General features: G+C 39.1%; 2 protein-coding genes across 2 annotated transcripts; both read right to left on the reverse strand.

The window, feature by feature from the left end:
* Window positions 1-1,419: 1,419 nt before the first annotated feature.
* Window positions 1,420-7,401, reverse strand: LOC103440666 (chorismate synthase, chloroplastic-like). Its single transcript, XM_070824857.1, has 13 exons — window positions 6,969-7,401; window positions 6,442-6,592; window positions 6,018-6,094; window positions 5,846-5,904; window positions 5,215-5,298; window positions 5,034-5,126; window positions 4,181-4,261; window positions 3,311-3,442; window positions 2,767-2,869; window positions 2,503-2,597; window positions 2,336-2,401; window positions 1,948-2,032; window positions 1,420-1,835 (listed from the first exon to the last, which is right to left on the reverse strand). Exons 1-13 carry the CDS (start codon window positions 7,117-7,119, stop codon window positions 1,645-1,647), a joined length of 1,368 nt encoding a protein of 455 aa, XP_070680958.1. The 5' UTR covers window positions 7,120-7,401; the 3' UTR covers window positions 1,420-1,644.
* Window positions 7,402-8,551: 1,150 nt separating this feature from the next.
* LOC103428694 (aminodeoxychorismate synthase, chloroplastic-like) lies at window positions 8,552-24,421 on the reverse strand. The gene is made up of 14 exons (XM_029105824.2): window positions 24,001-24,421; window positions 22,903-23,285; window positions 22,579-22,710; window positions 22,154-22,221; window positions 21,494-21,558; window positions 21,236-21,302; window positions 12,526-12,786; window positions 12,312-12,438; window positions 11,593-11,921; window positions 11,300-11,379; window positions 10,978-11,080; window positions 10,663-10,745; window positions 9,605-10,222; window positions 8,552-9,243 (listed from the first exon to the last, which is right to left on the reverse strand). Exons 2-14 carry the CDS (start codon window positions 23,231-23,233, stop codon window positions 8,763-8,765), a joined length of 2,745 nt encoding a protein of 914 aa, XP_028961657.2. The 5' UTR covers window positions 23,234-23,285; window positions 24,001-24,421; the 3' UTR covers window positions 8,552-8,762.
* Between the last annotated feature and the right edge of the window lie 975 nt (window positions 24,422-25,396).

The raw sequence follows: 25,396 nt of genomic DNA on the forward strand, positions 1-25,396 counted from the left end.
TGAGCTGGCCAAAAGTCCATTTAATTCACCTAAATGAATAGTAATTGACTCTAATGAACAGACTCCAATGAACAGTAATTGGCCAAATGTACCACCATTCCTAAAAAATGAGCTTGCCCAAAGTCTAGTCAATTCATATTAAAGTATTATTAATTTATTTATAAAATAATAAAAAAAATTATTTTTAATTTCAGATAGGATTTTTAATCAATCTTTAATCATTTTTGTTTTATTTTTAAACAATTTTTAATAATTTTTATTAGTTAATTAATCTAGACTGTTGGATTTCAAAAAAATTGAAATCCAACAGCCCAAAATTAGACACGTGGCCAACGGTAATAATTATGACATTTTCTTTTCTTTTTTTTTAAGTTTTTTTGCCGAAAAATCTGGATCGTTGATCTAGGAATCGGACGGCCCAAATTTTGCCATGTCACTAGCCGTTGGGTTTAAAATTCAAATTTGTTTTTTACCGTTGGAAATCCAACAGCTATAACCAAGCCACGTGGCCCATATCCTACGCCCCTTTAGTGCGCCTGCAACATGGGCCCCACACCTGTTGCCTTGTCAGCCCAAGCGCACATGTTTCCCACTTGCCTGATGTAAAAAAATATATGTTCTCTAACATCATGCTGGCATCAGCATGACGCCAAATAGGACGATTCCTACCTCCTCCCATTTTGGGCCGGCCTAAAAGATAGGGCTGGAGATGTTCGAAGCCCCTAACATTTCATACGGGTTGCAAATATAACATCTAATTTACCTTCCAAAGTTAACTTCATACACTATTTCTTTGTGTAAAATTACCAATGTACCCTCCAATATGTATCACATGCAAGTAACGTGACTTAAATTGACAAAAAATTGAACATAGTAACTTTGAATCTAATATTAGGGATGTAATGCCACTCAGTACTACGGTCTGGTGGTATTTCTCTTTACTTGGAAGTGCGAGATCTTAAGTTCTAATCTCATGAATGGCGAATTCAATACCAAATTAGGCTACCTATTGTGTGACTTCGTAGAACTCCCCCTTCCCTTAGCGTAAAAATATTGATGTACTAAAAAAAAAAATATTAGGGATGTAATTGACAAATTTTGATAATTAAGGTTTGATTTTTCTGAAAAAAATAGTTTAGAGACCTAATTTTTACTCATGTAATAATTTAGATACTAAATTAGCAATTCACCCTTCTTTATATACTCTTACTAATTTTCAATTGATATAGTTATATCTTCTGATCAATGAAAACGGAAGATTCGAGCTTGAATGCAAAAGAGAAGATTCGAGCTTGGATTCAATTGAATGAGATTTATTCAGTTTCAAAGTCTAAAACACATAATTCTGGGATTAACAGTACCTCACCCGGATAAAAAAAGACCTTGTTTCACATATTTAAGATAAATAACTGCAGTAGCGATAGTAGATAATAATTTTATTGGCTCGGAATTACTTCTACAGATTGAATGATTGAGAAAACTTATTTTTGAAAAAAAATGGTCGACACACCTCACATATATTCAAGTCTGACAGCGTCTCACTAGTTCTAGCTTGCCGTTTCACACCAAACATGCGTTTCATGACGATGAATTTTCACTGTCCGATACAAGACATAGATAATGCTACAGAACGTTTGTCAACCTTCAAATGTGCACACCAGCTGCCTCCGCTGCTTCAACCACTTGCGGCGGCACAGGGTCTTGTAGGTCAACCATTGGCTGTGGCACAAGGTCTTGTAGGTCGGGATTGATAGGAAACATGTGACACTGTGCAAAATCTGCCATTAGTTGGTCCACCAGCGCAAGGGCTATTGCAGCTTCCACCATCGGCACAGCTGCGCCAATCCACCAAGCAAAACATATGTAAGCAACTGCAAGGATCGTTTTACAGAAAAAAAATGTACGTAGAGAATGATGCCTGAGAGTACATATCATTCACAGACGCACCTCGCGGAACAACACAGGGATCATGGCGACCACGGGCTATTAGTTCTATCTCTTTTTTATCTCTAGTCACTGTATTCTGCTTCTTCTGCACATATACCACAAAACCACCATGGCAGATTGGTCACTTGATTACAATTTTCTGTTTTGACAATCAATTACATACATATCAAAGAAAAACCCAAGTTCGGTTCAAGATTCTCCTATCGATCACAAGTTTGAAATTAAAAAACATCCCTAAGACCAATCGCCCATGTTTAGTCATAACTTCTCACTTTCTCTCATAAAAAGTCTAAGCAATATAAGAGCCAGAGGCGTGAGCGTGCGTGCGTGCTCTGTGTGTGTGTGTGTGTGTGAGAGAGAGAGAGAGAGAGAGAGAGGTTCGACTTACTCCAATAGTAGCTGTTGGCTTGAAGGCTATTCTCATGTTTATAATTTCCCCATTGGATAGTCCTCCCTGATTGCCAGCATATACAATCTCAGTGTAAAACACACGCTCCACAAACATTTTACCAACATACTCTACATACAAAAGCAACTGAAATATAGAAAAAATACCTGTGTCCCACCAGAGCGGTTTGTTCTTGTCCTGATTTTTCCTTGATCATCTAAATAGAATTCATCATTATGTTCACTCCCAGTTAAAAAGGTACCTGTTATGCATACATGAACGGTAGGAACTTATGCAAAATACAGTTGGAGAAAAAAAAAAAAGCTTCATAATAGAATTCTCGCGACTGTTCTTCAATCATCAAGTCCAATTTAAGAACTTTGTAGAGAAACGCCATACAAAAGTACCACAAAAAGTTTGTAAATCTTAACCTGCAAATCCACTTCCAATTTCAAATCCCTTTGTTGCAGGTAATGACATTACAGCTTTAGCAAATTCAGCTTCAAGTTTATCAAAGACTGGCGAACCAAGCCCCTGAGATACAATAAAATGATCGCAATTCCATATATGACTTGATGAAAATTAAACAAATTACTGAAAGAGCAATATAACTAGGGGAGTGCTAGCAACCTTCTCACTTCTACTCATGACACGTGTATTCCAGTAGCACTCTAAACTAAAAGTTTAATTACTTTTTGGTTGACAAACTAAAATTTTAACTATACTAACAAAGGAATAAAAAAAGTGGGATTTTAATATAGTTAAAATTTTAGTTTCGGGTGCTAGTGGAGTACACGTGGCATGAAGAGAAGTGAAAAGGTTGAAATGAAAAGGTTAAGTGAGAAGGTTGCTAGCATTTTTCATATAACTAACTTTGCAGTGGTTAAGGTAAAGAGTGTGCCCCCTTAATAAACAGTTGAAGACATGTAGAGAGAGTAATAAACAGTTGAAGACATGTAGAGAGAGTGAGTTTACGGGTGGGCAATTTTTAACAATGCATGTGACAACACCACCAATAGATTGCCCTTTCACCCTAACAGCATCAATGGCAGCAATCATCTTCTCTGCATATTCAGGATCTGGGCACCTAACGATATTACTCTCTATCTGGCAGTATGTCACAAAAGAATAAAAAAATAAAAGTTCAGTGATTAATAAAAGTTAAATGTGAGTCAATAAGTACTTCAAAAATGCCTTAATTGAGAGAAAATGAATTAAATACAAAAAAAGCAAGCAACAGACTGATACTTGTGTTTCTTACTTTGAAACGTCACTAATTTTTTTGGATATGAGATTTCTATGACTTGAAACCTAGAATAACACTGGATTCAATTATTAAGTGAAAGGTATTCATAAAGAGAGTATCTCTTTCAATTTGTCGGCTACCGGTTAGAAAACAATTGGGAGACACTTCGTGAAGAGGGATATTTTCTTCCCAGATTTGGGAGTGGACACTTTTGCAGTCAATAACTCGGGATATAGAGCTAGATGTGATAACCACATAAAAAAATTCATAAACACTAGTAAGCGTAAAGGTCTAAAACATCAAGCTACAAATTGAGTTACTCAAGTTTGTAGAGGTGAGATATTGTTAAATAGAGTGTGCATGGACAAGCCTCCCGGTAATTACTTTGTAGACTACAATAACATTCATAGTTTGTCTGCACTTCACTTACAAAGGAATGAAACAGATTGGAGTGTAATTTCTTTTCCTGGACATGCATTCTCAAATATGTATGGAAATCCAAGGAAGTTAGCTACTCCTGTCATATGACTCCCATTTTTTGTTGCTACTCTTGAATGGCTTTGCTACAAGAGATTTTAAATTAATATCCATTATCGCACCTGATCCAGTGTCAAATTGTGATGATCAACCAACTCCTCGGGAAGCACTACCTTCTGAACTTGTGAGACATAAGCAAGGACCTGAAATATGACAAACATTAAGGAAAAGTCTTAAAAACTATAACAAGAATTTCAATCAGTAAAAGAATGTGCAGATGATAATCTATGGACACAGGATTAACAAGAGAAGTGAGGATTTTTTTTTTTCAAATCAACTCGCAGGACAATAATTATCAAAAGCTCCAAACTTCAGTTACTCGTTCGCAATCATTCGAGGACAGGGGCTTGAGTGTCATGTATTGACATGGACATGGGGTGCCCGACAAGTCCGCTTCCAAAAATCTACGCACTCAGACATGCCAATACATGTGCATTTTGTAAATGAAAAAAAATCATCATTTATTGAGCAAATTTATCATAGAAAATATACAATAGTAACAACCATTTGCCATTGTCAGATTTTCTAGAAAAAAAACTCTCAAGGTTTTGATAAGTTCGCAATTTATCTATGCAAATGAAGATATCCTATACAGCAAAATCATAAGTTTCTAAGTAACACGTGTTGTGTCCATTTTGCCATTCATAAGAAATAAGAATCCAAAGATGTGACTAACGTGGGTGGACACGTGTTCTGTCTTTAGATGTCCTATCCAGTAAAATCATAAGTTACATAGTAACAACTGTAAGTCAGGTGTTTCCTGTCCATCTTGAATTTATCAGGTAAAATTAAAACTAATTATAGCAGGACACATTTGCAATTCACAAGGTAATACCACAATAAAGAGAAAAAAAAATGATTAAATGAACTGGAGTCTTGGGCATAACGATGCAACACATAGTTTACTACATGCACCTCAGTTCCTGAGAAAGCCTTAAGGATTTTCTTGGCAAGGGCTCCAGCAGCAACTCTTCCAATTGTTTCTCTAGCAGAAGATCTACCACCGCCCTTCAATTACAAATTAGCTTAAGATTTATGCATCTGCAATTTCAAAATACGCTTGTAAACCTTTAATGGTTAAGCTTAAAACCATTACCTGCACTGATCTGATACCATACTTCTGGTCATAAGTTCGATCTGCATGTGAAGGCCTATATGCTACTGACATTTCATCATAATCCTGAAATTCCAGCGACATAGTTATTTCCATGCACCATAAAGAATGTCAATTGATACAAGTGACTGAATTATATAGAGTATAAATGTGATTGTTAATCCATAGTATCCTATATATCACGATTCAGAGGAAATACTAGAAACATAACAGTAAACTCTTTAACGAGTTCTAGTACTCAAAATACAAACTATCTAATCAGTTCCATAGCCCTCATATTGTGTTCCACAGCCCTCATATCAGTTCCACAACATGATTAAATAGATTGAAAACTACAAATTCCATACCCAGAATAAAGGAAAACTAATGAAAAGGGCTGGAAAATTTAAGTTTTTATCAAAAGGACAAAAAGGTGTTAGTAAGTGAATAGTACCAAGGGTGACTTTTTAGAGTTAAAATGTCATTTTCGTTAAAAGTGAACAGTATCGGGAGTGTTTCATTAAAACTCCCCAAAAAAAAAGGTAAAACCACGAGCAAAGAAATATTGGTCTATAAAAGCTCCACCCATTTTCATTCAACTTCATATATATGTCCTCTGGCAATAGATACTTACACGTCCTCTCTGATCAGTATTGGGTACAAGCACAAGAATTGGTGTCCCAGTTGTCACTCCTGTAGTCAATTATAACATCAATTAGAGTATACGCCACTGAAGAGAACTACAAAGGAACCCCTTTAAATAAACATATACACACACACACATACAAATTCCACAAAGATCAAACCTTCATGAACTCCCGAAAGTATTCGGCATGTGTCAGTTTCCTTCCTAGGAGTAGTAATTCGACTCTGACCTGGCCTCCTGACAACCCGTAACAAGTTTGCATTCAAAACAAACAAGAATTCAACAATTTTAGAGGAAGCTTACCATGATTATTGCATGGAATGATCTATACTAATGTCACGATATAAACACCTATTATATCCAAGGAAACTAATTGTGCCAGCATGCAATGATCCCAGACCAAATACCTCACAAACTCTACGATGAAATTGAACATGTAAAAGACACACTAGTAAAATATCCTTAAATTGAACATGAAATAGGCATCAACTCGTTTCAAATGCCATAACACGAGTAAGGTGCGTTGTTTAGCTACCCAAGAACTTTACAACGCACATGACAAGGGTAAGCCCCGTATCAAATACCTTCTGTCAAGGTCCCCTTGCAAATCTTCTGCAGAGAGGGGCATACGAGGAGGGCATCCATCAATTACACAACCAACACCACCACCATGAGATTCTCCAAAAGTTGTAACACGAAAATGATTTCCGGTAGTGTTCCCAACTGCCTGCACCTCTGAAATCCAACACCAAAATTGTCAGAATTGATCCGAGAGTTGTAACTTACTAGAATCTCTAACATATCAAAATTCCATTTACTTCAAAGTTTATGTTACAACAAACCAAAGACCGAATGTTAATATGGGTACTTAGACTTTAGAACTTGGGTAGTGATTGGAGAAGTTAATTAAAGTAAAGATGTAGTCTTTAAATTGTAAGATTCATGATTTGTGCACAAAACAAATTCAGTAGCTGCATTTCAGATAACAAAATTCTCGCACATTGCCAATCAGACAGTGGAAATTAACTCGGAAAATCTTAAAGCTTTCTATGTAAAACAACAGTAAGTAATCAAATGAACATCCAACAATCAGAGGGAGAGAGAAACCAACGGAGTTTGTTGGGGGTTCTCGGGCGGATCACAAATTGAACGGAGGAGGACGAGAGGGTTCGGAGATCAGAGGAGGATGAGCACAACCCAGAAAGGCCATCGGTCCTTGAAGCTCCTCCGAGGAATGGCTTGGATGCAAGAGAGGAAGCCATTGCAGTTGAACCCACTGAAACTCTCAGCCCACCAACCACCAAAAACAACGACGAGAAGGAAAAGGAGGAAGGAGAAGAAGGCTGAGAAACCGACGGGGGTGATTGTATTTGGTAAAAAATAGGCGTGCTGCTACTCGCACACGCAACACAATCCACCAACTCGCTTCCACCTACCACCAAATCCCACAACTCCTCGTTCTTAAATCGGAGAGATTTTAAATTGTATTTGGACGTTGGTCCGATAAATCACGGTTGTAATAAAATTTGAGAAAGATTTCGACAAAAATAAAATAAAATAATAATTATATTATGATATTTGATGTATTAAAAATATTTTTTTAAAAACAAATCTATTATTCTATCGTTTTAAGAAAAGAATTAAATTATTTTAAATTTTCTTTTTATTTTGGTCAATTCATTTGCTTTGTTTGGTGGGTTGGTACTTTGTTGTAGCGTACCCTACTAGTTGGGTGGGAGTAGGAGACTGAAGCTGTCATGGTTTGCGCGATGTTCCGTAGGGTGCGTTTGGTACGTGGGATGGGACGGGACGGAACGGAACGAGGCGTTCCGTCCCGCGTTTGGTACGCCAAAAATGGGTGGAACGGGCTGTTCCACGGGACAGATTTTGGGTGTTTTTGCGTCCCACCTTCCCCCCCTGGAACAGGTTTGTTCCACGTCTGTGGAACACACTGTTTTACCATTTTAAGACAAATATACCCCATGTATTTTTCAAAAATTACACCTTCGTTCCGTCCCGTCCCGTCCCGTTCCGTCCCGTCCCGTCCCGTCCCGTTCCGTCCCGTCTGCGTACCAAACGCACCCTAATGGTACATAAAATGAGTCCTCGTCAACCGTGATGTTTCTATTTAATAGCACAATGTTATATAGTAAAACTTATACATGTTAATATTTTATTAGATGGAGACGTTATGCTGGTGGTAAACTCATCATCGTGTAAATTTTTTTCTTATATGGAGATTTTACCATGTAACTTGTACGTTTTTTTCCTACCTATTAATCACCTATAATCAAATCATTTACAACCAATTATACACAAAATTTTGTTGTACAAAAGACATAAAGTGTATGTTACAGGTACTTGCTCTATTTTTTTTTCAATAAATTAAACTTCACGGAATTTAAAAAAAAATACTTTACGTCCTTTATAATTAATTAATACAATTTCGGACTATTAAACATGCCCTTATTTTCTTTTGTTTACTTGTTTGGTATATTGATACCTTTGGGGTCGGATTGGGTAGGTGGAGTCAACTGTAAAGGCTAAATTGGCTAAGCAGACATTCCTCCTTCTTCCAGATGTCTGACTTTGCCACATTTAATCCTCTCCCAACTAAAATTCGTAAAAACAAAATGAAATTAATCATTTGGAATAATCTAAACTAAATTCTTCTAAACTATGAGAAGAGGCAGGATTTAAACTCGAGCCTTTTGAAGATGGTTTTAACCACCAGAACAATCTACCGCTTACAAATTAGAATAAAATTTTAATTAAGGAATATCCCTTTTATTGTTTTGGCAAAATGAACAATGGAATCAATAGTGCCTGCTATTTCCACTTGCCTGTATCTTCTTTGACACTACGGAAACATTCACCACAAGGAAAAATGTGGAAAATACAATCCCTACAAAAATTCCGTTACAGCTTTTGCCGGGGCGCGCGTTTTCAGTATCATTTCGTCATACTCGTCTTCAGGATTTGATAACGCAACAATGGCTCCTCCAGCGCCTATTGAAGCTTCACCCTCGTGTATAACAACAGTTCTGATAACTATGTTGAGATCGAATGTCTGGTTATATGAGAAAAAACCAATGGATCCTGAGTAGATTCCTCGTGGACTAGTTTCGATCGAGTCAAGAAGTTCCATTGATCTTAATTTTGGTGCACCTGTCATTGAACCGCCTGGAAATGCTGCTCTCACACAGTCAACTGCACTTACATCTGACCGCTTTTTCCCGCGAATTGTGCTCACCATAGTATGGACGGTAGCATATGATTCTACATCCATAAGATGGGGCACATGAACAGAACCGGGCTCACACACACGGCCAAGGTCATTTCTTAGAAGATCAACAATCATCAAATTTTCAGCTTGATCCTTTTCACTGTAGATGAGAGAGAGAGAGAGAGAGAGAGAGAGAGAGAGAGAGAGAGAGAGAGATTAATTCATAGAAAGGGAGAGAAAACCACCTCATTTCTTTCTTGCCAAGTAACTACATACACAGTAGTTGTATATCGAACCCTAGATCTTGTATCGCCCACCCTCATTCTTAAAAAGGGCGGATGTATCATGAGAAATTGCATTAGTCCGAGCATGGAAAGTGAGAATAAATCTAGCTAATAGTAGAAAACTAAGATCCTGATAACAGCTCTTTCCACCGGACCAAATTGTCATCTATTGTACAATAACTATACGCAACAACGGTTTTAATCCTGTTGGAAAAAAAAAAAAGAGAAATATCTTACCTGTATTGCAGTTGTAGTTTGCGTTGTTCATCTTCCTCTAGTGTTGCACCACGAGCTATAGTACCCTTAATGGGCTTTGCTTCTAGTATACCATTTCTATCCAACCGTAAAAACCGCTCTGGGGAAGAACAGCAGACACAAAGATTTTCCTTTGAAAAATTAAGCCAGGCAGCATATGGTGCTGGATTTTTTTCTCTAAGGTGAAGGTAAAGTCCTAACGAGTCCATCTCCCCAATTCTTTTTCTCATCTGAGTTGTGAGACATAACTCATAGCTTTCACCATCTTTAATGTATTCCAGACACTTGTCGACATCTTTTATATACTGCTCTCTTGATTTATCAACAACAAAACTTTCTTGACACTGAAAAGATCGAAGAGCCTGTAAAGTTGGCTCCTCTCCCTCCTTTGTAGCAGAAGCTTTTAGCCTGAGAAGCTTCTGTTCTGTATCGTCCAACCATGGTGTCGTGCTTGTGCGTTCTTCGTTAATAGACAGTATATAAACATCGTCGGAGCAGTGATCGATAACTACAAGATTATCAGCAAAGAAAAAGCAAGCATCTGGAGTCCTGGATTTGTGGTAGTTAGAAGATGCACCACATTCAAATTTAAGGCTATACCTGCATTACACAAAATCAATGAATAACAACCAGCTAATTAAGAGCCACATACGAGCCATGACAATTAATACTTTCGGCTAGTCAGAAATTCAATCCAAGCAAAAAATCCAAAAACCAGAAACCAAAAGGGAGAGACCATGACTGATTATAACTGAACAGCAATCACAATTTGGGAAAGCGAAAAGTTAAAGAGATGTCTTCTATTCAATCAATTTCTTCAGTCAATTTCCCTTTTTGGACTGAACCATAAAAGCAGTTAAAGCATAGGAAAGATGATAAAAACATTGGTACAGTTTGAACGAGACCAAGTTCTGAGAAAACAGTTCACCACAAGATAAAACAAAAAAAAGTGAATTCACGCACCGAGGAGTAGTGGATAAGAAGGAAAAGATGGTCCAAGAACATTACATTCAAAATTTCAAATAAACTTAACTGCATACCCCATGTAGCCAATATATCCACCATGAAATTCAAATGGAAGGCCTTCATAATCCTTTTCATCGTACCGAAATGACAGGAGCTCCTGAAATACAGACCAAGCAATAAACATCACTTCACAGTGGGAGATTGAGCACGGTTACATAATAAAAAGCAAACTTGATTCCAAATGAACAGAAGAAAGTATATTCTGACATAAGTTTATGATCATTGAGATTGAGATGATACAGATTCTAAGAATAACACAGAAAAAATACAGAAAACTCAATATTTCAAGAAAACACAAATTAAACCAGAAGCTGTAATTTCACTAATACCTTTTCCAAAAAATCAAGAAACCCTTCTTCCAAAAATGTGCTTCTGTTAGAGCCTTGAGCGTCCTCAACTGATAGAAAACCACTGCCCTTCAAAGTCGTATCACTGAAACATGCAGTATAGATTACAATAACATGAAAACATTCACATGAGCTTTATTCTATTCTAAAAAACAATTAAGAAAATTCCACAAGAAATCATTATAAACACCAAGGTAGTTAGCTGATGATACTTGCATGTTAAAACTTGAAGCCACATCAGTTAAATAAAAATCCATACGAAAACTAAAAAATTTGAATTCCCAAAATCAATACTGAGTCGAACCTTCTATCTGATAATTTATAGGTCAACTGCTTCCAAAGAGTTCCACCTTTTCCTCCCATAAATGAAAACCGTGCTCTTCTCTGAATATTCAAGAAAACAGAGACAATATGTAAGAAATAATGGTTTTACGAGCACTATTCAAAATAAAAGTAAGGTATTATGATAATGTCAAATGCTTCAACTAAACCTTCACAGAACATCACGAGAGAAGAAAAAATCATGCTAATATGAGATGTACTAACATCATCAATCTTAAGATAGGCACAGACATGTCAATCGAAAAATAAACAAACCTTTTCTATCGATGAACTGTCCAACCAAAAGGTATTTTCAGCTTTATGATGTCCAAACAGTGTACAGAATATATTTTTTGCTCCACCAACTTGACCAGCCAAATGCTTAAATCTCTTCCATCTCAACTTTAGATATTTAACACCAATGCCTGGATGCGAAAGGTTTACCATATTGACCACACCAGAAGAACTTGTGTTACTTGCACTGTTCTTCAATGAGGTACTTCTAGAAATCTTGCTATATAGCTGACCATCTGAATTACTTACTAGTTGCCTATGTCTAGGAACTTCTGTGAGGAATCGATTAGCGTTGGGCATCTGCATGCACGCTAAAAGAAGTTTACTGGTCAGTTGAAATCAGGAGGGAGTTTATTCTAGGAAAATAATAATAATAATCATAAAGCATATAGAACTACAGCCAGATGACATCTCTGGGATCCATACAATGGACACAATATTCAGGTTTGTCAAAAAAAAAAAAAAAGAATTGATCAAAAATAGCATTCTTAACAACACTCATGAAAGTTTCCAAAATCATCCTCGGAGAAGTATAAAAGAATTGGCATGCATAAGAAAGTACGTAATGTCTGCATGTAACTTAGCATGGCGCATGCATGTATGTGTGCGAACAAGTGAGACTATATCAGAGGGAGAATATTGATAAACGATGTTCATAAGAAAGATGAACAGATTTTCCAGAAAAAAAAACTCTAGCTTACCAGTATAATCAAAATTCCGCTTCTTGATGAATGATGCCCTCGAATTCAGCCAATAGTCCTCTGTGATCTCTCTAAAATTCTTGAATATCTGCCTCCCATGAAAGGTCGCAATACTCTCTGGATGGAACTGTGAGGGTCAATAGCTAAAGTCAGAGAGTATTGCACGTAAAAGCAGATCTGAAATCATCACAAATCCAACGAACATGCAACCCACCTGCAAACCATAATGAGGCCGGGTAGAATGCACAATGCCCATGAGAACCTTTTCGCTCCGTACTTTTCCAGAACAACTGAAAGGCGAAAAACTTCCATTTTTCGGTTTTGTTGGAAAAGATCCCACAGCAAATTCTGAGGGAACATCAGACTTCTGGGTTTCAATAAAAGAAAGTGCATCCCTGGAGTAAGTCCATGCTATAGGAATGAGTTCATCTGGGAGGGATTCAGCATCTACAACAAGTGAATGGTACCGAACCACCTGCAATTAGGTATATTTGTACGGCGCATAGTTAAGAATAAGTTCCACCATTATCCTAAAAGTTCATGGTAGCTAAAGTATGCACTTTCTGAAAAGCCACATTAAAACATTAAAATTTCAAGAAACAATCTTTGACCTTCTGCAGTTTTAAGTATTTGGTTTTTCCCTGGCGACTGCAGACCTACTATTTTAAATTTCAGAAATGACTAACTTTGGTTCTGCAAAAAAAGATGAGATTTTGCAAGTATGTCAACAACAACAACAACAACAACAAAGCCTTTTCCCACTAAGTGAGGTCGGCTATATGAATCCTAGAACGCCATTGCGCTCATTTGTGTCATGTCCTCCGTTAGATCCAAGTACTCAAGTCTTTTCTTAGGGTCTCTTCCAAAGTTTTCCTAGGTCTTCCTCTACTCCTTCGGCCCCGAACCTCTGTCCCGTAGTCACATTTTCGAACCGGAGCGTCAGTAGGCCTTCTTTGCACATGTCCAAACCACCGGAACCGATTTTCTCTCATATTTCCTTCAATTTTGGCTACTCCTACTTTACCTCGGATAACCTAATTCCCAATCTTATCCTTTCTCGTGTGCCCATACATCCCACGAAGCATCCTCATCTCCGCTACACCCATTTTGTGTACGTTGATGCTTCACCGCCCAACATTCTGTGCCATACAACATCGCTTGCCTTATTGCCGTCCTATAAAATTTTCCCTTGAGCTTTAGTGGCCTACGACGGTCACACAACACGCCGGATGCACTCTTACACTTCATCCATCCAGCTTGTATTCTATGGTTGAGATCTCCATCTAATTCTCCGTTCTCTTGCAAGATAGATCCTAGGTAGCGAAAACGGTCACTTTTTGTGATCTTCGCTAGATTGCTCCGGTCATTAGTGTGGATAAGTATATAAATGGATATAGATAGGAAAGCAAACACAAGATGTACGTGGTTCACCCAGATTGGCTACGTCCACGGAATAGAGGAGTTCTCATTAATTGTGAAGGGTTTACACAAGTACATAGGTTCAAGCTCTCCTTTAGTGAGTACAAGTGAATGATTTAGTACAAATGACATTAGGAAATATTGTGGGAGAATGATGTCGTAGCCACGAAACTTCTAAGTACCGGAGTGTGGTATCGTCTTGACTTGCCTTTATCTGTCTCATAGGTAGATGTGACATCTTCTCTGGAAGTACTCTTCCTCCATCCAGGGGTGGTATCTGTAACTGGTGGAGATGCACAAGGTAATGTATCAATTTCACTTGAAGCTTACTTGTAGTTTCATGCTTGGTCAAGCGAGATACAAACCATGTAGTAGGAGTCCCCCAAGTCGCCGAGCTGGGGGATCTGCTGAAAGAGGTGACAGACAAGGTAAGCAATCAGAGCTCCGGCTGATTGTTCACATTCTCCCTATCTTGCAGGCAGCATGAAGGATAAAGAGAAGAAAAATGAGGAGAGATGATATGGGATACTTTTGCTTTTGAAGAAGTAACTTTCCACAGGCTTATTCTTGAACTGGGCTGGAGGGTTTTCTGGTTTCCTCCAGAGTATAAGGCCGACTGAAGAATTTGAGGGTCAAAACAAGTCCATCAAATCTAGAGTGCGTTCGACCCTACTGATATGGGATACTTTTGCTTTTGATAGAGTAGTGGATGTATCGGCACGTGTGCTATTACGCTTGTCTCCACATGCTTCCTTGTATCCTTCTCACTTGCCCTATCTGTTCCTCAGGCAGATGCGGTATCTTCCCTGGAAGCATAAGATGTTGAAGATGAGTACTCGAGAGCAATGCCAGGTAAGTAATCAGGTAAGGGGTTCCAGGCAGTCAGTTCCTGGCTGGAAGCTTGATTCCAAGTGCTGACTAATTGCTCTCTTTCTCCTTGTCTTGCAGGTAAGAACAAGGCCAAAGGAAAAGACAGGGAAAAAGCATGATATGGGATACTCTTGCTTTTAACCCTGATGATATGAGATATTCTTGCTCTAGTATAGCTTGTTTACAGAGGTATTATCGGGGGGAAAGAAAGCTGAATATTTCGAAAGGCTTTGTTGGGAGTGCCCTCTCAGATAAGAGAAAGGGTTGAGCATTTTTGCAGGTCTGCCTGTCCGTTAGGGATGGAAGTCGACATATATAGGAGTCTCCCTAACATCAAGTAATAATGCTATTCCTTTACCCTGCTTGGTTATAGCACGGTAGTGGGAGCTGCCAGCTTCACATGTTTTAACTCTGTCAGAGCACTTTGAAAAAGTGGTTTGTGGTGTCTGGAAAGCTGATGTTGCGTGTGAAGATTCCAGACCTGTCGGGGGTCTGGCTCTCGAGATTCGGAGAACGATGCCTCTTCGATTTTTGAGAAAGCAATCCTGCTGGGGGTCTGGCTCTCGAGATTCGGAGAGCGGTGTCTCTTCGATTTTTGAGAAAGTAATCATGTTGGGAGTCTGGCTCTCGAGATTCGGAGGGCCGTGCCTCTTCGATTTTGGAGCAAGCAATCTTGTTGGGAGTGTTTTCTCGAATGTGAGTAAAGGTGGGGCATGTTTGCTAGTCTACCTTGCCACGAAGCACAGAGGTTGACACACAGGGACTTTCCAATTATCCAGCAGTGGTACTGTTCCTTTACCCTCTCTTCGATTTTGAGAAAGTAATCATGTTGGGAGTCTGGCTCTCGAGATTCGGAGGGCGGTGCCTCTTCGATTTTGGAGCAAGCAATCTTGTTGGGAGTGTTTTCTCGAATGTGAGTAAAGGTTGGGCATGTTTGCTAGTCTACCTTGCCACGAAGCACAAAGGTTGACACACCGGGACTTTCCAATTATCCAGCAGTGGTACTGTTCCTTTACTCTCTCTTCGATTTTTGAGAAAGTAATCATGTTGGGAGTCTGGCTCTCGAGATTCGGAGGGCGGTGCCTCTTCGATTTTGGAGCAAGCAATCTTGTTAGGAGTGTTTTCTCGAATGTGAGTAAAGGTTGGGCATGTTTGCTAGTCTACCTTGCCACGAAGCACAGAGGTTGACACACCGGGACTTTCCAATTATCCAGCAGTGGTACTGTTCCTTTACCCTTGTGGGTAATAATATGGTAGCTAGACCTTCAAAATTTATGTGTCTAAACTTTGTTAGTGTTGTTTCTTTGCAATTCTTTTACCCTTCTTGGTCAGAGCGATGTAGTGGGAGCTGCAAGCTTCACGTGTCTCAACTTTGTCAGAGAACTTTGGCAAAGTTATCTGTGGTACCCATGAGCTACTGTTGCGTGTGGGAAGTGGGTGATTGAACAGTACGATTCATGTGCTTTCTACTTCGCCAGAAATCTTCGACAGAATGCCCATAATTTCCGCAAAGCTGAGTGTGCGTGTGACAGGTGCTGACAAGGCTGGAAAAGTAGGTGCCTCTTCGATTTCTGAAATCGGCCCTCGTGGTCTCTGATCAGCCCAGCTTTTGAGAAAGCAAGCCTCTTCGATTTCTGAGATCGGCCTTTGTGGTCTTTGAGCAGCCCAGCTTTTGAGAAAGCAAACACCTCTTCGATTTTTGAGATCGACCCTCGTGGTCTCTGAGCAGCCCAGCTTTTGAGAAAGCAAACGCCTTTTCGATTTCTGAGCAGGCGCCTCTTCGATTTCTGAAGCTTCGTCGAGTGCAGATTTTTATAGGGGCTGACATTAAGTTCCAAAGCACACTTGAATATCCACCAGTAGAAGCTCCATTCTTGCACTTCTAAGATCTTGATTTGTCCGACCTCTTCTCTCTTCAACACCTTTGAAAATGTCTGGCCCCTCCGACCGTCGTTTTACTTGAACCTTGTTGAAGAGGCAGCCCCGCCTTCTCCAGACAACATATGGCGCCCATCCTTCGTCTCCCCTACTGGTCCTCTTACCGTTGGGGATTCCGTGATGAAGAATGATATGACCGCTGCGGTAGTGGCCAGGAACCTTCTCACTCCCAAAGATAACAGACTACTTTCCAAACGGTCTGATGAGTTGTCTGTTAAGGATTCTCTGGCTCTCAGTGTTCAGTGTGCAGGTTCTGTGTCTAATATGGCCCAACGCCTATTTGCTCGAACCCGCCAAGTTGAATCATTGGCGGCTGAAGTGATGAGTCTCAAACAGGAGATTAGAGGGCTCAAGCATGAGAATAAACAGTTGCACCGGCTCGCACATGACTATGCTACAAACATGAAGAGGAAGCTTGACCAGATGAAGGAATCTGATGGTCAGGTTTTACTTGATCATCAGAGATTTGTGGGTTTGTTCCAAAGGCATTTATTGCCTTCGTCTTCTGGGGCTGTATCGCGTAATGAAGCTCCAAATGATCAATCTCTGATGCCTCCTCCTTCTAGGGTTTTGTCCAGTACTGAGGCTCCGAATGATCCCCCTCCGGTGCCTTCTCTTTCTGGGGCTCTACCGACTGCTGAGACTTCTCCTAAGCAACCTTTGTGAAGGCTCCCTCTTGTTTGTTTATTTTGACTCAAGTATATGTACATATTTGTAACTTATCGGGGATATCAATAAATAAGCTTTCCTTCATTTCAACGTATTGTGTTAAATACACCAAAGCCTTCTTCGCTAAGTTCTTTGAATTTTCTTTTGTTGAAGCTTGTATGTTGAAGCTTTGTGAGTGGAGCATATAGGTTGAGGTAGTGTTCCCTTAATTTCCCGAGTGAGGAAAACTTCTCGGTTGGAGACTTGGAAAATCCAAGTCACTGAGTGGGATCGGCTATATGAATCTTAGAACGCCATTGTGTTCTGTCCTGTGTCATGTCCTCCGTTAGATCCAAGTACTCTAAGTCTTTTCTTAGGGTCTCTTCCAAAGTTTTCCTAGGTCTTCCTCTGCCCCTTCGGCCCTGAACCTCTGTCCCATAGTCGCATCTTCTAATCGGAGCGTCAGTAGGCCTTCTTTGCACATGTCCAAACCACCGTAACCGATTTTCTCTCATCTTTCCTTCAATTTCGGCTACTCCTACTTTACCCTGGATATCCTCATTCCTAATCTTATCCTTTCTCGTGTGCCCACACATCCAACGAAGCATCCTCATCTCCGCTACACCCATTTTGTGTACGTGTTGATGCTTCACCGCCCAACATTCTGTGCCATACAGCATCGCCGGCCTTATTGCCGTCCTATAAAATTTTCCCTTGCTTCAGTGGCATACGGCGGTCACACAACACACCGGATGCACTCTTCCACTTCATCCATCCAGCTTGTATTCTATGGTTGAGATCTCCATCTAATTCTCCGTTCTTTTGCAAGATAGATCCTAGGTAACGAAAAAGGTCGCTCTTTGGTTTTTCTTGATCTCCGATCCTCACCCCTAACTCGTTTTGGCCTCCATTTGCACTGAACTTGCACTCCATATATTCTGTCTTTGATCGGCTTAGGCGAAGACCTTTAGATTCCAACACTTCTCTCCAAAGGTTAAGCTTTGCATTTACCCCTTCCTGAGTTTCATCTATCAACACTATATCGTCTGCGAAAAGCATACACCAAGGAATATCACTTTGAATATGTCCTGTTAACTCATCCATTACCAACGCAAAAAGGTAAGGACTTAAGGATGAGCCTTGATGTAATCCTACAGTTATGGGAAAGCTTTCGGTTTGTCCTTCATGAGTTCTTACGGCAGTCTTTGCTCCTTCATACATATCCTGTATAGCTTGGATATATGCTACTCGTACTCCTTTCTTCTCTAAAATCCTCCAAAGAATGTCTCTTGGGACCCTATCATACGCTTTTTCCAAATCTATAAAGACCATGTGTAAATCCTTTTTCCCATCTCTATATCTTTCCATCAATCTTCGTAAGAGATAGATTGCCTCCATGGTTGAGCGCCCTGGCATGAACCCGAATTGGTTGTCCGAAACCCGTGTCTCTTGCCTCAATCTATGCTCAATGACTCTCTCCCAGAGCTTCATTGTATGACTCATTAGCTTAATTCCCTATAGTTCATGCAATTTTGTACATCGCCCTTATTCTTGTAGATAGGCACCAAAGTGCTCATTCGCCACTCATTCGGCATCTTCTTCGTTTTCAAAATCCTATTGAAAAGGTCAGTGAGCCATGTTATACCTGTCTCTCCCAAAACTTTCCACACTTCGATTGGTATATCGTCTGGGCCTACTGCTTTTCTATGCTTCATCTTCTTCAAAGCTACACCCACTTCTTCCTTCCGGATTCTACGATAAAAAGAGTAGTTTCTACACTCTTCTGAGTTACTCAACTCCCCTAAAGAAGCACTCCTTTCATGTCCTTCATTGAAAAGATTATGAAAATAACCTTTCCATCTGTCTTTAACCGCGTTCTTTGTAGCAAGAACCTTTCCATCCTCATCCTTGATGCACCTCACTTGGTTTAGGTCCTTTGTCTTCTTTTCCCTTGCTCTAGCTAGTTTATAGATATCCAACTCTCCTTCTTTGGTATCTAGTCGCTTATACATATCGTCATAAGCCGCTAACTTAGCTTCTCTCACAGCTTTCTTCGCCTCTTGCTTCACTTTTCTATACCTTTCACCATTTTCATCGGTCCTATCCTTGTATAAGGCTTTACAACATTCCTTCTTAGCCTTCACCTTTGCTTGTACCTCCTCATTCCACCACCAAGATTCCTTTTGGTGTGGGGCAAAGCCCTTGGACTCTCCTAATACCTCTTTTGCTACTTTTCGGATACAACTAGCCATGGAATCCCACATTTGGTTAGCTTCCCCCTCTCTATCCCACACACACTGGGTGATTACTTTCTCTTTGAAAATGGCTTGTTTTTCTTCTTTTAGATTCCACCATCTAGTCCTTGGGCACTTCCAAGTCTTGTTCTTTTTTCTCACTCTTTTGATATGTACATCCATCACCAACAAGCGATGTTGATTAGTCACGCTCTCTCCTGGTATAACTTTGCAATCCTTACAAGTTATACGATCCCTTTTCCTCATTAGAAGAAAATCTATTTGTGTTTTTGACGACCCACTCTTGTAGGTGATCACATGTTCTTCTCTCTTCTTAAAGAAGGTGTTGGCTAAGAAGAGATCATATGCCATTGCAAAATCCAAGATAGCTTCCCCATCCTCGTTTCTCTCCCCAAAACAATGGCCACCATGAAAACCTCCATAGTTGCCTGTCTCCCTGCCCACGTGTCCATTTAAATCTCCTCCTATAAATAACTTCTCCGTCTGAGCAATTCCTTGCACCAAGTCTCCAAGGTCTTCCCAAAATTTCTCCTTCGAACTCGTATCCAACCCTACTTGAGGTGCGTACGCACTAATCACATTGATAAGTTCTTGTCCTATTACAATCTTGATTGCCATGATTCTATCTCCTACCCTCTTGACATCTACAACATCTTGTGTCAAGGTCTTGTCCACGATGATGCCAACACCGTTTCTCGTTCTATTTGTGCCCGAATACCATAGTTTAAACCCTGAGTTTTCTAGATCCTTTGCCTTACGACCAACCCACTTAGTTTCTTGTAGGCACATAATATTTATCCTTCTCCTCACCATAACTTCTACTACTTCCATAGATTTTCCCGTCAAGGTTCCTATATTCCACGTTCCTAAACGCATTTTGCTCTCTTGAACTCTACCCTTCTGTCCTAGCTTCTTCACCCTTCCCCGTCTAATAGGATCAAAGTACTTCTTTTGTGTGTCCCGTGTAAAGTTGATAGGAGCATATGCTCCCAAACAACTTTGAGTGGAGTCGTTCGAAAAGAAGTTTCTATAGCCCCCTTGCTCATTTAACACTGTATCCGGGTGCCGATGGAGATACAGCGACCCTTGCTCACCTATCACTGTGCTCAGGCCACACAGCGCGCCACTTACGGGTGACGCCCTAGCTTTAGCGCGATTTCGTTCTGGATTCATTTTCATAAGGATTCGACGTGATCATAGAGTGCCGGCTGTCGACTACCTGACGCCCTCCCCCTCCTCCTTTATCCGGGCTTGGGACCGGCAATGTAAGATAAACTTACACGGCGGAGTTTTTGCAAGTATGTCACTTTAGTTAAATATTAATCATTACTCAAATAAATGATTGCAATATGTCTCGAGTTCTCATGAAACTTGCATCTAAATGAACTTTAAAAGTTAATGTATATGGACAAGATAATTACCAATCAAATATTCTTCCCACAAAATGGTTTTAAACATCATACTATACAGAACAGAATCATCTTCTTGAAACATTAGAATTCTCGACAACTGCCTATTGTTTAGATGCAAACTGAAAGTGGGACAAGAAACTTGAAATATTTTATTATTTTTCTTAAGAGGATTAACTTTTCGCAAGATATAAAAATTCAAAACAACAGACCAGTGTTATTGACTTTCCTTGAAATATATGACATCTTTTAAGGATACCCCTACCATGGTACAGCAAACTGAATTACAAGGCTGAAGTAAACCAATGATCTTTCAGTAGACAAGTTTCTAGCTATTTATTTGGGAACTATTAATTTCAACTTCAAAGTTTAAGAAAAGACTGACCTTAAATCCTGAGTTGTGGCCAGAAGGGATATCATTGAAAAGTTTGCACCCGTTGTGCTCAATTTCACTGTATTGAGGAAAAAGAAAGAGTAGAATGTTAATAGAAGGGAACCTATGGGGAAAGAATAAAATCACTATACCAAAGCTTGAATCCAAATTTTCAATTATAAAGCATATTTCAGATTAGTAATAACAAGATATAATAGAAAAAATAAGAACCAATGACAACCAAAATCTCGTAATAATATATAACCATACCTCAACCGTCCATGGACTGGTTCAGATGCGTGGACAACTTTAGCACCATGCACATAACCTAAAGCCTGTTTAATCAAAGCCATTCAGGAGAAAGTTGAGAACCAAACCACATTAACAGACCTATCATTCTTGAGGTGAGAGGCTATGCATTCCGATATCATCATCTTATTGAGAAAACCAAGAATCATATTTTGTCGTGTGAAATACACTGCATACCGCATAGATTCTTCTATACAAATAAATATATAAATACGATTATCCACAATTGCTGCACCTGAACAAACCAAATAAATGTATGTATATGTTTCTATTATGGGTTTAGAAACATATACAATGTATCAACATCGCAATTCCAAAAATATTCATGACTTACAGTATCTTATCAATGGCTTCTCTTGAATTAGTGGACATGAGCGGTTTTGTTGCCGAATTTTTGGGTTTTTTTTTTTAATACGTACTAGTCAAAAATATCTTTTAATGACAAATACTACTTAGGGTTTAGGGCATGTGTATATGATTCTATCGGTAGCCTTCAAACTCACTTACTCAATTGATTTATTGTAATCCTCCCTAAAAATCTCATTATGCATGCAACTAGGGCATTTTAACTTAAGCATCTAGTGTCCGCTAGAAAAAAAACAAAGTACAAAACCAAAATACCTGATGTCCAAGGCAAACGCCCAAAATAGGGATATCCCAGCATTCAAGCAGCACCTGAAGACATATTCCTGACAGATTCAAATAGTTTCTCGATGAAATAATCATAAAAAGCTATAGAGTTTAAGCCAGAAAAAAAAACGGCTGCAAACAGAACTCCAAGATAAAGAAAAACCAGGTGCGGCACATATAGATAATCTAAAACATGTTGAAAACTATTGACAGTGTGAATCCTGTTAGATCTGCACCATAAAGACGTCGTGTATCTATTTTTGGCCAATATAAAATTCAGAAGTAAAAAACAACACAAAAAGAATATGGTTTCTGAACTATGCATGACTGTGCTTCTAGTCAATACTCAGCCATACATCATGGCAATAAGAACACAAGTAACATGGAAAAGATAAATTCACTTTTCAGAAACTCACCTATGTCTGCTGGACATTCTGGCGAACCAGGTCCAGGTGATATAACAACATTGTCAAAAGCATTTTCTTCGTACAAGTAATAGCGGATGTCTTTCCATGTCAATTCATCATTCCGCACGACCACAGGAGGCACTGGCACAATTAGAAGCTAAAATGTTAGAGACAACCTTTAGTAGGCTAACATCACATATAATTTTTATTTCCTTCACCAGGTTATAGATGATCCAAACATTTAGCCCTTGGAGATAATGAGTAGACACATGTACGACATACATAATTTAACACACATAGAGAGAGAGAAGAGGAGGTTAGAGAAAAACTTACCCCCATTAATGACAGACAGCTCCTGGTATATATTGTATGTGTAGCTGTCATAGTTGTCAATCAACAATGTCCTCACAAATTCCAGCTTCCGACCAGGTTCCTCGAGATATTTCCTTCCCATATTGGAACCTTTTAAGCGCTGAGGCATCAAATTGCTAGACATCACCAGCTTTCTAGCATTGTGATTAGATGCTCGAGTACTATCCTTCTTATTGAACTTATCAACCTTCACAAAAGGCTCAGAGTCCACCATATTCTTGTTTGTACATGGCAACCCCTCAACAAAAGTATATCTGAGCTCCGAAGATGACGAACACAAAGTGAAATTCATTTTTGTTACAATGAAGAATGCCAAAATTGTATAACGGTCCAAAACAGAGCTTCTGCAACACAGAAATGCACACAGTTAGATATTCCAATTATAGTGGTTTGGTCTTCATGTCTCTGTCTATACGCCTATATGAATTTACTACTCTACTCCAAGATTATTCTTTTTCCAGCATCCCCAACTAAATGGGTTGATAACAATTTGCTCACCATCGTAACGACTCCACTGAATGCACAACAGTTGTAGTTAATACACCTTCATATGTTTACAACACTTTACTACAATATAACACCTGACCCGCCATTTCTGCTCAGCGGCCTTAAGTGGCGATAATCGTTACCACCACATTAACTGTGATTTTTAAATCATCTTCTACACAAATCTTGAAATTTAAACTCATCCAACGACAAATGATGCGGTGGCAATGCTAAAAAAGATGCTCTCTTTAGTAGTGACTGCTAAACCAATGCTAAAAAAGATGCTCTCTTTAGTAGTGACTGCTAAGCCAATGAATCATATGGGCAAATGGTTAACTTATACATGGATACTGACACCCAACCGCTAATTAGCTATTAGAATAATGAAAGATGTAACAAACTAAGTAGCTGACATCTGAAATTAATCATAAATAGCTAAAGAAGTTATGTCAAATCAATAATCCAATACATAAAAAACCATTCATTCTGCCGACCAAGAAAATCCCAGAAAGCAAAACATAAACTTGCAGACACAGGAAAAATAAAAGAAGAAAAAGACGATGAGAAGCTAACCTCAGATAGTTACAGAGGACCTGCAGAGACTTGTGAAGCTTGTTGGGTTGTTTATAACTTATGAGAGAGAGAGAGAGAGAGAGAGAGAGAGAGAGAGAGAGAGGGAATACGCTGGGGTTGGTGATGAAATGGGCCCCGGTTGGTGGGGGCGGAGATTGGAGGAGAGAAGAGAGAGAAGACGGCTGCCTGCCAGTGGAAAGTTGGAAACGGAAAGGAGGGATGTAGGACCCGCGACCACAAACCCGATACGGAAAGACAAAACGGAGTCGAGCCCAGGATGATCAAGATTCATATTGTGGAGGGGGAATCCTGGGCCGCATGCTGCGGGTTGCTCGGTTGGTCCTCTCCTTCCTTCCTGCCTTCCTTCCTTCCTTCCAGTTCAAGACTCCCAAAGCCAATGGGTGGGGTGGGGGCGCAGAACACCGTTTTACTATTTTGTTTTATTTATCAGAAGTTTTATGTTTTTTTTTTAACTATTTTTTCATGATAGGGATTGGACCGTCACTTGATAATATATTTTTGTACAAGATTTAACATCTAAGATTCTCTTTAAATTTCAACGATGACGTCGACTGTCCCACTTATTCTAATTTTAATTATATAAGTTGGATTAGGCCTGGCAACAGGTTATGTCTATCGTATTCGTGTCGTTTTTGTGTAACACCTGTTATCTTAACGGATCATGTCGTGTCACATCCGTTATCTTAACGGGTCCTTAACAGGGGTAAAGTAACCCGAACCGTTATGATCCGTTAAGAAAAATATATATTTTTTTCTTAAATTTGTACATACCACACATTGTCACATAAATATTACTTCCAAGCATTAAAACATATTTGTCGTTTAAGTACTACATCTACACTCGAAAATAAGAGCCTAATAAACAAAAATTCATACACTACTAGTCTATTACAAAATATTAAATGTGCAAGGATATGCAAAATGAAAGAGTTTTTGTTTTCAAGGTTGTGAAGCCTTTCTCAAAAGTTTAAACCTTGCAAATGGAACTCAAAACTTGCATGTTATTCATTTTACAAAATCCTCAATTTTCATTGATCATCATAACATAAGATTTTGTGGTATCCACTAGTATAAATATTTTAAATTGAAGATTGAATTCATTCATTGTATTCATATAGGGTCAAGGAGTGTAGTTGTAAAAAATCATCAAAATCAGAGTTAAATAACCGTTAAATTGTGATTTTTCGTTGATAATCGTCGAAAAGTTTTGTCCAGTTACTTGATCTTTGAATGTTTGTTTTTTGGAATTTTTGGCGTATGCGATCGCGAAATATATGCAAACATGTTTGAAGGTTGAATCGTTGAAACTAGTTTTGTAGAATACGACAATACGTATCCCATCAAAACAATAGATTTTGTGGTATCCACTAGTGTA

This window comes from Malus domestica, chromosome 07 (genome assembly GCF_042453785.1).
Source record: "Malus domestica chromosome 07, GDT2T_hap1".
NCBI lineage: Eukaryota > Viridiplantae > Streptophyta > Magnoliopsida > Rosales > Rosaceae > Malus > Malus domestica.